General features: G+C 38.6%; 1 protein-coding gene across 1 annotated transcript in view; it reads right to left on the bottom strand.

Moving 5' to 3' along the window:
- Window positions 1-15478, bottom strand: part of LOC139445203 (leucine-rich repeat serine/threonine-protein kinase 2-like) — a 137775-nt gene that overhangs the window by 53595 nt on the left and 68702 nt on the right. Inside the window, exons 22-26 of the mRNA XM_071226334.1 lie at window positions 13348-13524; window positions 11826-12095; window positions 10456-10599; window positions 9584-9702; window positions 7364-7394 (exon numbers count right to left, since the gene is read on the bottom strand). Coding sequence (XP_071082435.1) covers window positions 7364-7394; window positions 9584-9702; window positions 10456-10599; window positions 11826-12095; window positions 13348-13524 — 741 coding nt within the window. The remainder of the gene's footprint in view (window positions 1-7363; window positions 7395-9583; window positions 9703-10455; window positions 10600-11825; window positions 12096-13347; window positions 13525-15478) is intronic.

The following is a 15478-nucleotide window of genomic DNA, read 5'->3' as shown; positions in this document are numbered from 1 at the left end:
GAGAATCCAGAATACCATATTTCAGATACCACAGATAATAACAGGGCCGATCATCGATTGATAGTGCCATTGTATTGCCTTTTATTATTGTACACCTAATCCAGTGTTTCAGTATAATTTGTTGGTTGTTCATTGATCCTCTGTGGTATTTACTGATTACACAATTAAGTTCTGTATGAACCAATTTTGGGGTTAACCTTTGAGTTTCTATTAGTAAACATATTACATCTGTTAGTACTATCCACAATGTAATCTATTTGTTAACATATTACATCAGTACTATCAACAATGTAATCTATTTGTAAACATATTACATCTGTTAGTACTATCAACAATGTAATCTTTTTGTAAACATATTACATCTGTTAGTACTATCAACAATGTAATCTATTTGTAAACATATTACATCTGTTAGTACTATCAACAATGTAATCTATTTGTAAACATATTACATCTGTTAGTACTATCAACAATGTAATCTTTTTGTAAACATATTACATCTGTTAGCCTATTTGTCTAATAGAAAAGCATAACAAATAGTTCTCCAGATCACAAATAAATCTTTGCGAATTTCAGAATGTTAATACTTTTTGACAACACCACATAATCTGTCAAAATGTAGACAGATATTTCCAATAATACTGGCATGGAAGCGATCATGCGAGGTCGTTGTCTCAGGGTGAGTGAGTGAGTGACTAGCTGGCCTTGACACTGCTTGTAATAGTGTTTCAGTTATGATCTGCCGCATCTGCGAAACTTGGGCTGTCATCAAGATAAACAGGGATTTCAAGATATATGTTCGAGATAACAAGGATTGAATGGCACATCTCAACATGTACCGGGCCAACATGAAGCATGAGATAACCGAGCCCAACTCTGACATACTTGTAGTCATAGCAGCTTGTGTGGAGTCAGTGGCTGCATGCTGTTATGCCTGCGTACGGTCACAGCTCTACGACCACAAGAAGTTAATTACACCTTAAAACATCCTCTAAAATATGCATGGGAGGTGTTTTCAAGGAGTCTGTGTACATTAACTTCCAACTGATGTGATTCCCATGAAGCAGGGATGTGTGGTAGAACTACCTACATAGCATGTTCATGAAGTAAGGTAACACAGCATCTGTCCTGTCTGTAGGTACTTGGGGACAATATGATGGGAGACAGCATGTTTAGTAGTGAGGCAGGAAAGGATGGATTATTTTTAATTTTTTATCATGGTCTGAGACATCTTTTTTTCAATTACTTTGCGTACAGATTTTTTCCAAAACGACACCTCATCCATAGTGTAGTGGATAGAGTGTCTGTCTGGAGAGTGGAAGGATGGTGGTTCAATTGCTGGGTTGTGTCTAGCCCCTTACTTATTGTTGCTCTGCCTGGCGCTCGGCATTAGGGGATAAAACAAGGACTGGTCAGCTTTGCGTCAGTATAATGTGTGTTAGTTGGGTATCCATGTCAAACTGCAGCATGTTATCTCAGTAGGCTAGCATTATGAATCCTGCAAAAGTCTGACTTGTACAAGCAGACACATACACATGCACGCACGCATGTCATTATATAAGTGCAATAATAAGTGACAATAAACTCTTTAACACCTCACTATTTTTCCCAAATGGAAAAGGTCAGAGGTCATAAAAAAATTAAACATATGCAACCATGACAAAACATGATTATGCCATTTTGATAGTTTACCTATAAGTGATTGCACATAGAAGATCCCTATTTTATTCAAACTTATCAATGCATTGTGTGAGTTTATGTGGGAAAGTGAGAGAAAATATATTAGAAAAAACATTTTTTCACAGTACCCTTCATATTATCTTAGAAAGATGAAATGAAAAATTTGTAATCTAGTATGTGATTTACAGTACACATGCAACATGCATAGAGGAATTGATGCTACACAGGGTATTGGTTCCAAAAATGAAACAAGGCTACTGTCAAATAAATATGTCAAGGCAAAACGATTAAAATTCGTAAATGCTAGTTTCATATGTCTTAATATCACAGTCTACTTGCTACTTAATCACCTAAAATAATAGAAAATATTGTGCTTCAAAACATATAAAAGTCCATGCCTCATACTATGTACAGTAAACACAAGATTCTTCTTGAAAACTCCTGGATCAAATAATCAATATGTCAATAAACTAGGTCTATCGACTGGACTTAATCAATAAATCCAGACATAGCAAGTCAATACTATCTGATAAGACTAATCTATTAAGAGTCAAATATAATAGTAACTTACTGAAATCTATGTTCTGTTTAAGAGAATCATTTCCTCCAATAAATGCTGAGATACTCACAACATCTGCTACTATCAACAAGGTTAGAGATCATGTATCGATTTACGACCAATCAAAATCCTTCGTGATTTAATAGGGGTGATATAAACAGTTAAAAGATTATTTTCATATGTATATCCCTTGTAAGGTAGTAAACTGATGATTAAGAACTCTAAACATCAAAGTAATTACTTATTTTTGTAAAAGTTGACAAATATAAATTGTTAATGAGGGGGAACAACAAAAAATGATGTCATTTTTGTCAATGAAAAACCATTTAAAGGTAAATATCACAGCAAGTATTATTATGACCACATACTCAAGCTACAGCTAATTCTTTCCTTTTAAACATTTTTCTCAAAAAACATTTGTAATATTGCATGAATAAAACTAAACGGTAGTTTAGTTCTCATAGCTTCTGTTAGATTATTCAAGTATATCATTATAGAGGATTACGTTTCGATGAAATATGCCATGCTGAAATCTTTTCCAGATCTAGGACTGTTGGGTAAATGTTAACCTGATTTTTTTCTTCAAAGTTTGATTAACTGAAAGAATTATTTTATTGTTTTTGTTGGAGCAAGGATTTGCCAGCCATATTTAAATAAAAAGAAGAAAATGCAAAATTTCACCCGCAGTTACAGAGTTTGAAAATCAAATATACATATATATAAGGGAGAGAATTTATGGTTGTCAACTTCTTCATTTTTTAATAATATACAAGTTGACATCAATCAATTCTCTCCGTCGTTATGTGTATCACTTCTAAATGCCATTCAAGGACTCCAAATTTACATTGCCTGATAAAAGAACAACCTTGTGCATTGAGTCAGTAGGTACTTATTATTTTGAAATTCAAAATATTTTTCTCAATGGAAAAAAACAAATATGTCGCCTTAAAACCAACACCATTGTCCAAACAAATAAACTCCTATTAAGAATTACAATCAGTTTTGCTAGTTATGAAAAAGTTAAGACCAAAATTGTATTATATATTTTCATTGCTGGTCAAATTATTTTCATGGAGCATTCAGGTGCCTATTTTGTATAAATGAGAAAATAACTTAAAGATGGTCCCTCAGCTGAAAGAGACTGGTTATCTGCTGAATTCATTCCCACCCGTCAATCCACAATACATCAGTGAGAGGTGTAGTGATGCGGGCCTAGACCACACGTGTGCATCAGTGAACTACATGGATACACATCCCCCAAAACATAAGGCCATGACAAAGTACTGTAAATCTTGAAATTAACGAAATGCGAAAGACCTTTGGTTGCATTATTAAATATCGCATTTATATAAAAATGAGACATTTTGGACAGCAGGAATACCAACTTACACAACTTATGCTGAAAACAAACAACTATGTATTCAACACCGCTGTTTACTGAGCAGCACTTGTAACAAGTATATTCTGTCAACAATGTCATTCAAACACTAATTACATCCTGTGTTGTCACCGCTGAGACCAAGACAAGAGTTCTCATCACTGATCACACCTGCAAGTCCAGACAGACGCCACCCACCCAACACAGTGTTTTTGTTCTTTGCGACTGCGTCAAAGGCCGACACGAGCCATTCCTTCATACAGTGTGGCATGGTCAATCTCCCAATGACAATGTCTGTCCAATGACTCTTGTCCACTGAAGGTTGGGACTTATGGCTGGCCATTGCATTCTTGTGAAATGTGAACCAGCATGGCGCACAAACGCACAACTATTGGCGCCAGTATGTCATATCAGTAGTTCTGTCCAGTAACCCTTCCGTGGACAATATGCAGTGGAATTCATGGTGATCCCGCCCCCAAATCTGTCATGTTGCCTTATGTTAGCATCAGTATGGCGTTCATTAGGACACCTCCATGCAAAGTCCAGGGTCATCTGAAAACATTGCATGATTCCCAAGTTTCTACTCTGTGAAAAAGAGTGGCCTCTGGCTTGAATGTGTCGATTTAGTAACAATGGTACAACATATGGTCGCCGAGTATGCAGACAATATCTAATCATCTGGTGAGTAACTTGCTGACAAACCTAGAAACATAATAGGGGCGAACCGGAACTCGAACCCACAATCATAGATTTCTGCACAGCGAATTGTGGCACCTTAGATGACTGGGCCACCTGTGCCCCCATCCACAAAAGAAATGTCTGGGCAGATTCATTAAAACTGCTCCCAAATGTGTTGCAAAACAAACATGTTTCTTAAACTGCACTTGTACACAGCTGATGTAATTCAAAAGCAACACTCAATTCTTTCATGTTACCGGTAATCTGTCACGGCACGACACTTCCTACACCAAACCCATATCATGAATAACACTATATAATTATCTAAACTATATTCTAATAACATGCTCCATGTCCTCACAGTCTTTTTGTACAACTTCTACCTTAGAGATTTACCTTTCCCACAGAAATATACTCTATCTCTTTACACATCAGAACCATCACAAGCATTTTAAGTGGTGTAATCTTCATGACATTCGTTACGTAGATCAGCATCAACAGCTTGTTGATATCAACTAGCTCACGGGTCTCGTATTAATGTGCTGCAGTTCGTGGTGTACGCAACCTGCTTGACGTCTTTTTTCATTCAATGTTTAGACTGATAAGAGGTATATTTTTTTTATCAGAATTTTTTTTAACCAAATTATCACAAGTAGGTCAGAGGGACATCTTAGGCTGTGTGTTGATTTGGGTACACAGTAGAAAACACAAACCAAAAAATAAAAATTGTTTCTCATCATCTCCAGATTTAAAAAATGGCAAGCTGACCAGCCTATTATGTTGTTTTTTAAAAATCTTTGTGTACATGGTCTTGTTTACAAACAGCAAATGAAAGCAGACAACCAGAGTCACTGGCCTAAAATAAGAGTGAGAATTTAGTTCCAAAATGGACAGTATTGAAACTACATTCCATGAACTTGGGAACAACCAAATGAACTTGGGAACAACCAAACTGTAATAGTTTTGTACATAGTGTACCATTGCATACAGCCTGAAGACTGAAGGCACCATAGGAAAGTGTACCTGAATTCTGAACTGGGCGAAAACATCGTTGTCCCGCTCACGATGGAGGGAAACATTTCTGTTTATTTTTATTTTTTTGTCTAACACAAGCACAGATAAGTGTTTGTTTGTTGTTTAACACTGCACGCAGCAATATTCCAACAATATGACAGCAGTCTGTAAATAATCAAACCTGGACCAGACAATGCAGTGATTGATATCATGATATCGATCCACTCATTTGGGATACAATGACATGCATCAACCAAGTCAGCGAGCCTGACCACCTGAGCCCATTAGTCGCCTCTTACGGCAAGCCTGGGTTGCTGAAGGTTCTACTACACCAAATCAGTACCAGTTTGGAGAGTGCGGTTTTCGTAGGGAGCCTTCAGTACAGATCGAGAGATATATGCAGGCTGTGATTGGAGGATATTCTGTAAGATTTTTATGTCTTTCAAATGTACATCCATCCAGTTAGTAAAACTGACAATGTTTTTCTATATTTAGTACTGTCCTTTTCAACATGATGACTTGTGCTGAATGTGACCACAGCTATTTTCAAGTAGGTGACATTTGGTGCGAAACTGGGGGTGTTGTGTTAAGCTTCCGGTACTCGGAAAAGGAGCTGACTAAGCTAGTCATTTTTTATTTTTTTATTGCTGCTCTAAGGCCAAACTGTGCACACACGTACAGGTAATAGCTGTTGAATGCTTAGTTATTTTTAAAACAAATATAACGTTACTATAGAAGTCTATGGGAAAACATTTGGTTGTGTGTAACCTGTAGATCTATTCTAACACGGATCTTCACTGGTGCCCTCAGATAAATGGTCATATCTATCAAAACATAATGGCTGCCAATCCTAGAAATAGGAACACAAGGCTCTGTAGTTTAAGCCACATGTTCTGAAATATTGACATCAAAGATCAAATAACAACAATGTATTTTAACATGTTGATACAATGTACAAAATATACTTCTTTAAATTTGACAGAACAATCAACTGGATTGATATTTTGAGAACATTGTCAAACAGCTCAGTCCTAATGAAGTTCCTAACTACAGATTAAAGCATATAAAGCAAACAAATTCAGGTAATAAGTAGAGGATATGACATGAGTGTTTATATGTTTATGTGTTGTATTTATGGCTGAAGAAGATGTCTACATACAGAGATCAATTTTAGTGTTTACCCTTAATGACAGCAAGTCACAACAGCAGCAGAACCATGATTTTTTCGAAGGACGTCAACATCTTCAGCTAGGACATCGTTTCTAGTGTGACATCATTCCGACCTCACGTCACAATAAGATTTGAATGACGTCAACAATGTCGTCCGGATGACGGAAACAATAGACTGTTGTCTGGCGACATGATATGACCCTAGGGCACACATGATTTTTATGAACCCCGACATGTTTACCCTCGTAGGTAATAAACTACGTTATTTTCTGATAATCTTAACATCTTAAGACAATGAAATAAATATCTGTTACTGATCGAGCAGTGTTTGCTTGAAAATATTTTACAAGATTACGAAGAAGATGGACCAAGCCTGACTACTTGATCAACTATTGTAAACAAACACTTGATGTGGAACTTGGTGAGAAAGACTTCCTAAATCTAGTGTTAATTACATTGTTGATTATATGCTTTGTTATGTATATGCTTTTTTTTGCCCAAGTGCAGTGAACCAAAACGTCAAAAATATACTCAAAAAAGCTGTGATCAAAATGTGTCAATTTATTAATGCAAGCAAGAGACACTTACATTTTTTGCATTAATTTCATGATTTGCAGTAGATTTTCAATCTGGCCTTCCTAACTATCAAACTCCTTGCCTCACAGAGTCTTATTGCCTCTAAGTACCTGAACATTAATAAAATCACAATACGAAATACACACATTTCTCACATGACTAACTAGAAGAAAGCTTTAAGGGTATACAAATGTAACATTTGTTTAATACCTTTTAAATGAATTCTGGTTAATAAGTTATTATTCAGTAGATTCATTAGAACTCAGAAACATCATCCCATTACACACACGCAGCAAACTAGTACTTACCCGATTCTGAAAACGGGCTTCTGTTTGAAACCTGTTTATATAAGAAAATCATATATCATGTATCACTTAAGATAGACATTTCTTTATTGCATAACTGTCATACATCAGTGTCATTTCTTCACCTATCATCATAGACATAAAATCCGGAAACAATATTTTGATCAATATTTAGCCATGAGGTTGGAATAATAGTCTGAGTGAGTTGGATTTAACACCTCTTTTAACAGTATTTCGGTTATATGACGGCGTGTCAGTTTAATGTGGGAGGTAAGCCTGAAGTGATGCAGGTCTCAGATGTTTACCACCTTGGTGAAACCTACAAAACCCTAGAAACATAATTAGGGCAAACTGGGTATCGAACCCACAACCATAGGTTTCTGTTGTGCTGAAGGGATGCAACACTGCACAGTGAATTGTGGCGCCTCGACCCCCGGTTGGGATAATAACTTTACAACCAAATGGTAGCAAGAAATAGTCAATATTGCATAAAGACTCTGATGTGGTCATCTGGAGCATCAACAGCCTTTTAATGTTCTGAGCTTTTATAACACCATAATATTATCACCATTTGGGTTTCACCAACGCTCTAAATTTTATGATGGCACAATGGCAACAAGGTGGAAGGTGGTAGATGTTCACCACATTGGTTAAATCCACTTATATCAGTAATGACCTGATGTACTGGGCAGGGTGAGTCTCACCTCAGAGCTCTAGGACAGTCCAGGATCTGTGAAGAAGTCAGCCATGACCTGGTCTACTGGGCAAGATGAGTCTTACCTCAGAGCTCTAGGACAGTCCAGGATCTGTGAAGAAGTCAGCCATGACCTGGTCTACTGGGCAAGATGAGTCTTACCTCAGAGCTCTAGGACAGTCCAGGATCTGTGAAGAGGTCAGTCATGACCTGGTGAAGTGGGCAGGATGAGTCTTACCTCAGAGCTATAGGACTGTAGAGGCTCTGCGAATAAGTCAGTCATGACCTGGTGTACTGGGCAGGGTCAGTCTTACCTCAGAGCTATAGGACTGTAGAGGCTCAGCGAATAAGTCAGTCATGACCTGGTGTACTGGGCAGGGTCAGTCTTACCGCAGAGCTATAGGACTGTAGAGGCTCTGCGAATAAGTCAGTCATGACCTGGTGTACTGGGCAGGGTCAGTCTTACCTCAGAGCTATAGGACTGTAAAGGATCTGTGAAGAAGTCAGCCATGACCTGGTGTACTGGGCAGGGTCAGTCTTCCCTCAGAGCTATAGGACTGTAAAGGATCTGTGAATAGGTCAGCCATGACCTGGTGTACTGGGCAGGGTCAGTCTTACCTCAGAGCTATAGGACTGTAAAGGATCTGCGAATAAGTCAGACATGACCTGGTCTCCTGGAGAGGGTCAGTCTTACCTCAGAGCTATAGGACTGTAAAGGATCTGCGAATAAGTCAGACATGACCTGGTGAAGTGGGCAGGATGAGTCTTACCTCAGAGCTATAGGACTGTAAAGGAACTGTGAATAAGTCAGCCATGACCTGGTCTACTGGGCAGGGTGAGTCTTCCCTCAGAGCTATAGGACTGTAAAGGATCTGTGAATAAGTCAGCCATGACCTGGTGTACTTGGCAGGGTCAGTCTTACCTCAGAGCTATAGGACTGTAAAGGATCTGTGAATAAGTCAGCCATGACCTGGTGTACTTGGCAGGGTCAGTCTTACCTCAGAGCTATAGGACTGTAAAGGATCTGTGAATAAGTCAGACATGACCTGGTCTACTGGGCAGGGTCAGTCTTACCTCAGAGCTATAGGACTGTAAAGGAACTGTGAATAAGTCAGCCATGACCTGGTCTACTGGGCAGGGTCAGTCTTACCTCAGAGCTATAGGACTGTAAAGGATCTGTGAATAAGTCAGCCATGACCTGGTGTACTGGGCAGGGTCAGTCTTACCTCACAGCTATAGGACTGTAAAGGATCTGTGAATAAGTCAGCCATGACCTGGTGTACTGGGCAGGGTCAGTCTTACCTCAGAGCTATAGGACTGTAGAGGCTCAGCAAATACGTCAGCCATGACCTGGATCAGTGGGCAGGATGAGTCTTACCTCAGACCTACAGGACTGTAAAGGCTCTGTGAATAGGTCAGCCATGACCTGGAGTACTGGGCAAGGTGAGACTTATCTTAGAGCCAAAAAGCTATCCTGACTCTGAATAAGTCATTCAACTATACGCTTTCCTACAAATGTAGAGTCTTACCTCAGAGCTAAAGGACTGCCCAGAATCTGTGAAGGAGTCAGTCAAGGATCTGGTTCCTTTTCGGAAATGATCATCTCTGTGTTCCCTTTTCACTGGAGAGTATTTTCTTAGCCATTTTCCTGAATATATGCAAAAGTGGGGAATTATAGACTGACTATAAAATTTCATAACAAATAATTATCTGTTCTGAGACAAGGATATTGCCTGTGTGCTCAACAGTTCAAAACAAGAGAGAGAGGGTTAAAAACTTAAAAGAACTGGTTCTCAGGCAATGGTTTCTGAAAAAATAGTGCGGGCAGGTGGTGTCTTTTTTTGTGGTTGTTCAAACTAGTAAGTAACCAAATAAACAGTTGTGTAACCAAATAAACAGTTGTGTAACCAAATAAACAATTGCATACAACCAGCCCGGGAAAGGGCCTCCTTACATAAATGTATTCCTTGATGAGTAAAATACTGGAATACAGTATTTGACTACCATTTGGACTTGAAATATTTAAGAATTTTCTTGGCTTTTTTAAAAAAATGGAAATACATACGAAACATGTGGCAAACTGTATAACAAGACTTTTATTGTTTTTAGCTTAAGGAGTAGTTCTTGTGGACAATTTAATTCAATGAAATTGTAATGAAATGATATAAAGGGCTTTCAATGATGTGAATTAAAAAAGCGACAAAATTCAGTTCCACAGAAATCTGTGTGTGTGTTGTGTGAGATTATGTGTGCTGTGTGTCAATGTGTGTGGTGTGTGATAATGTGCGTGCTGTGTGTCAATGTGTGTGCAGTGTGATAATGTGTGTGCCTTGTGTGATAATATGTCTGCTGTGTGTGTCAATATGTCTGCTGTACGTCAATATGTCTGATGAGAGTGTACCTCTAGGCTCGTCCAGAGTGTTGCCAACTTTGTCTAGACTGTTCCTGCGTGGGTCAGAGGGGCTGAAGGGGATGTTGGCGCCAGTCAGAGTCGTCTGTTTCCATTCTTCCAACTCGTCCACAGAATGTTCAAACACTGGTGTGTCTGAAATACAGTTTCCAGAGGCCTGTTATGCATATTATACAAAATCTATATATTTCAGGCTATTAGAATAGACAGGCTGGAGGCCTGGGGCCTGGATGTGGGGTGCTGGCTGTGGGGTGTGGAGCATAGGGTGTTCACAGAGATAGAGGGCATCGGTGGCCCAGTCGCTGCGATTCGCTGTGCAGAGTTGCATCCCTTGAGCACGCCAGAAACCTATGATTGTAGGTTCGAACCCAGATTATGTTTCTTGGTTTGTCAGCACCATACCCATGGTCGTGGGTTTCACTGAAGTAGTAAACATCTGAGACCTGCATTACTTCAGGCTTTCCTCCCACTTTGAGCTGACACGCCGCAATATAACTGGAATACTGTTAAAAGCGGCGTTAAACCAAACTCACTCACTCACTCAGAGAGATAATCTTGTGGTGGTCACTAATACATGTAATGAGTTTGTTGTGAAAAGAAAACATATAATTTGGCGTAGGGTCATGGAAAATGGAACTTTTCCAATATTGGAAAAAATGTATATGTGCACGGGAAGAATAATATTCTTTTCAGTACAGTAATGGATGAACCTATCTTCAGTACCCTCCTCGACATATTGCCCCTCCTCCTACAGTGCAACTAAATTTGGCAACAAGGATAAACAAGATATACCATATTCAATGTAATAAGTGCCAAGGGATGCTCTCAAATTTAGAAATAGGGGGCTCTTATTAGAATATTATTTTGGTGAAAAAACAGGTGAAAGATTGTAAATTTCGGGGTTTATGCTGACAGCCTGAGATGTTTAAATACGACAAATATATTTTTCCAGAACTTAATTGCCCATAATTAAGGGTGCATAAAAACACGAGTACGTATTATACATGAATAAATAAGTCTTGTGTACATTGCTCAATCGGTAGGGGTGCTAATTGGGATTGTTCACCAGCCAAATATCACCCTGGGCGCTTATTAGATCGGGGCGCTTATTACGTCGAAAACGGTATTTGCTCTTTCAGTGAACATTAAGTCATGAACACATCATCCATACAGTCTACTGTGAACTACCGTTCATCAAGGCAGAGAAGGTCACAACTGAGTTGGTGATTGGACATGATGTCTTTTTGCAGAGAGTAACCTTACTTGTTTTTGTTCAGTCAAAACATTCAGTCATAAACTTATGATATGTGGATGCTATTGTACAAAGAGGTTTCATATCAGAGTAATTAATGAACTCCTACCTAATAATTCTCCATTTCCAGGAGTAGATGCCAGGATGGCATCATTTCCGAGACCTGGTGGTAGAGACTTGTACTGGTCCGGCATCTGGCTTGGAGGTTTTGTGGTTGGCAAAGACTTCGGAGGTGATGACTTGGTGGGAGATGTCTGATCTGAGCAGGTTGACTGTCCAGGTTTCTTCCAAGGAGTGGAACCTCTCTTGGCACTTCCATTTCGGAAGAGGTTTTTGGGCAAACTGAGTGGTCGTTTGGTTTTTATAGGGTGGAGGTCCTCTGCAAAAACAAAACCTTTGATGAGGTATGCATATGAGTTGTTTCATGCTTTCCCAGATGGGTTTCATATATCTATTCTTCAGTCATCTAGCCCTAAATGGCAACCATTCATGTTAATATTAACCCATCTTTTAGCCATAATTGTCAACTGTTCAGGTTAATATTCACCAATCATCTGGATACAATTGTCAACTGTTCATGTTAATATTCACCAATCATCTGGATACAATTGTCAACTGTTTAGGTTAATATTCACCAATCATCTGGATACAATTGTCAACTGTTTAGGTTAATATTCACCAATCATCTGGATACAATTGTCAACTGTTCATGTTAATATTCACCAATCATCTGGATACAATTGTCAACTGTTCATGTTAATATTCACCAATCATCTGGATACAATTGTCAACTGTTCATGTTAATATTCACCAATCATCTGGATACAATTGTCAACTGTTCATGTTAATATTCACCAATCATCTAGATACAATTGTCAACTGTTCATGTTAATATTCACCAATCATCTGGATACAATTGTCAACTGTTCATGTTAATATTCACCAATCATCTGGATACAATTGTCAACTGTTCATGTTAATATTCACCAATCATCTGGATACAATTGTCAACTGTTCATGTTAATATTCACCAATCATCTGGATACAATTGTCAACTGTTCATGTTAATATTCACCAATCATCTGGATACAATTGTCAACTGTTCATGTTAATATTCACCAATCATCTGGATACAATTGTCAACTGTTCATGTTAATATTCACCAATCATCTGGATACAATTGTCAACTGTTCATGTTAATATTCACCAATCATCTGGATACAATTGTCAACTGTTCATGTTAATATTCACCAATCATCTGGATACAATTGTCAACTGTTTAGGTTAATATTCACCAATCATCTGGATACAATTGTCAACTGTTTAGGTTAATATTCACCAATCATCTGGATACAATTGTCAACTGTTTAGGTTAATATTCACCAATCATCTGGATACAATTGTCAACTGTTTAGGTTAAAATTCACCAATCACCTAGCCATAATTGTCAACCATTCATATATCTATCACCCATAGGTCTTGTCAATCTCTCTTTTGTTTTCCAAGTCTCAAGGACTGATTCGCATAATATGTGAAGTTTATATCAAAATAGAATGATATCAGATCTGGTAATTCCTATCTAAGGTTGAGTGGTATATTCGGACCAGCAGGTATACAGCTTGACTTATTACCTTCCCATTCCGCACTCTTAGTAGGCGTGTCTTTGGAAGCATCTCCGCTATTGCGCCGGTATCGGAAATAATGATGTCTGTTGATCTCCAGCTGTGAGTCGCTGGGGGAGTAGCGTAACCGTTTCTGGCGCCTCTGCTCGCTCCGTCTCAACTTCTCCACTAAGTGTTTCCCAGCCCCTGCAACACCAGTAACAGACATTAGCAGGAACTCTACACTGTGTTCTTGTGAGTTTGGACACACTTCCCAAACTGACTGATGCAATGATTAAGTCAGTGTTGGGACCAATCACATGATACAATGTTTAATCCACCTGCCCAACCATGCAGTTATTGTCTCAGATGGTCTGCCAAACATCCTGGTTTTGTCTGAGATGGTCTGCCAAACATCCTGGTTTTGTCTCATAAAATGAGACTTTGAGATGAGGTTTGCACTAATTGAACAGATGAATTAATTGGAAGCTAGATTAACTAAAAATATCAAATCTGTAAAAGCTGAAATCCACACAATCAAGAACGATGTTCATGAACTTCGAGACAAGGTTAGCAAATATTGAACAGATGAATTAATTGGAAGCTAGATAAACTCAAAGTATCAAATCTGTAAAAGCTGAAATCCAGACAATCAAGAACAATGTTAGTGAACTTTGGGTTGAGGTAAAAAACAACAAAGAAGAACCGGTAATCTTTAGGTGTGATATTGATGCTGCTTCTAATAGAATAGATGCTGTTGACGGTTATGGCGATGCTGATATCAATCTGAAGAAAAGAGTTGAAAGTCAAGAACGACACAGTAGAAGGAACAATTCTATTCTTTATGACGTTCCTGAAGGAGAAGGTGAATCCTATGTTGCATGCAGGAGAAAAGTGTTAGATATTATAAAGAGCTGGAAATAAGGAAAATCAACTTCCCCAGCTAGTGTCAGAAGATACTGAACGTGCACATAGATTATATATAAGGAATGAGGGGCGATCAGGTAGCCTAGTGGTTAAAGCATTAGCTCGTCACGCCGAAGACCCGGGTTCGATTCCCGACATGGGTACAATGTGTGAAGCCCATTTCTGGTGTCCCCGCTGTGATATTGCTGAAATATTGCTAAAAGCAGTGTAAAACCGAACTCACTCACTATAAGGAATGATAACAATCCACACCCACTCACTGTGTAAATAACTTGGACAGACAAGATGCAGATGGTGAGCATGAGAGGTATACTGAGAGAGATAGGATTCGGGGTGGCTAGTGACATAACATATAAACAATGATGTGAATTTCACAGATTACGTGCTGAAAATCCTAATAAAATTGTTTTTGGCAAAGGAGGAAAAATTGCTGAGGACATAAAACGTGACACAGAGAGAAGACATTGTCTTGCACATCCCCAGGATAGTGATATCCGACCAAACTATGCTGGAACCAGGAACTAGGGCAATTGGAGGCAGGGTGAAAAAAAACTGAATTGACTGTCGGCCTTGATCACCCCGTCCCAGTAGAAACAATATATAGGAGGGTGGGGCCTAGATGATTGTAGGGTGTTTCATACAGGTTCACCTACAATTTCCCCTTTGTTAACTGGAACCATAAAATTTCTGGAACATGTCTACTCAAATCCAAGCTGAACGATTATGAATTTATTAACTAATGTTATTTGTTGGGCTAACTGAAACATGGTTGAAGGAGACAGAGGTGAGTGGTACATTCAGTGTCTTTAACATATACACAAAAGATGGTGAGCGGATGTCTACCTGGGGACGACTCTCAGGCGGAGTAAATGGACCAAAGTGTGTGATAGTGCTATATTTATTTACTAGATAAGGATATATGTGGTTTAAAGAAAGACCTGTTGAATGCATATGTATATATTCATCCAGAGTTTTCAACCTGGTATACTAACCCCTTGCGATATATTTGCAATATATTACTATTGCAAGACGATCCATTGTATATGCCATCTGAATGTGATGATGAATATATTATCATCGGAGGTGATTTTAACTCTAGAACTGGCACACTACCAGATTTTGCTGAAGACGATATCCTTCAGTACTTCGAAGGCAATGGTAACAACAGGTGGGAATTTTGTTGGATAGTTTTAGCATGAAACGGTTTTCGGTAGATCCAACTATGAACAGGTTT

The sequence above is a fragment of the Haliotis cracherodii genome, unplaced genomic scaffold (genome assembly GCF_022045235.1).
Source record: "Haliotis cracherodii isolate W230 unplaced genomic scaffold, xgHalCrac1.p SCAF_6, whole genome shotgun sequence".
Classification (NCBI taxonomy): Eukaryota; Metazoa; Mollusca; class Gastropoda; order Lepetellida; family Haliotidae; genus Haliotis; species Haliotis cracherodii.
The sequence above is the reverse complement of the archived record's forward strand: the minus strand, read 5'-3'. Positions and strand labels throughout refer to the sequence as shown.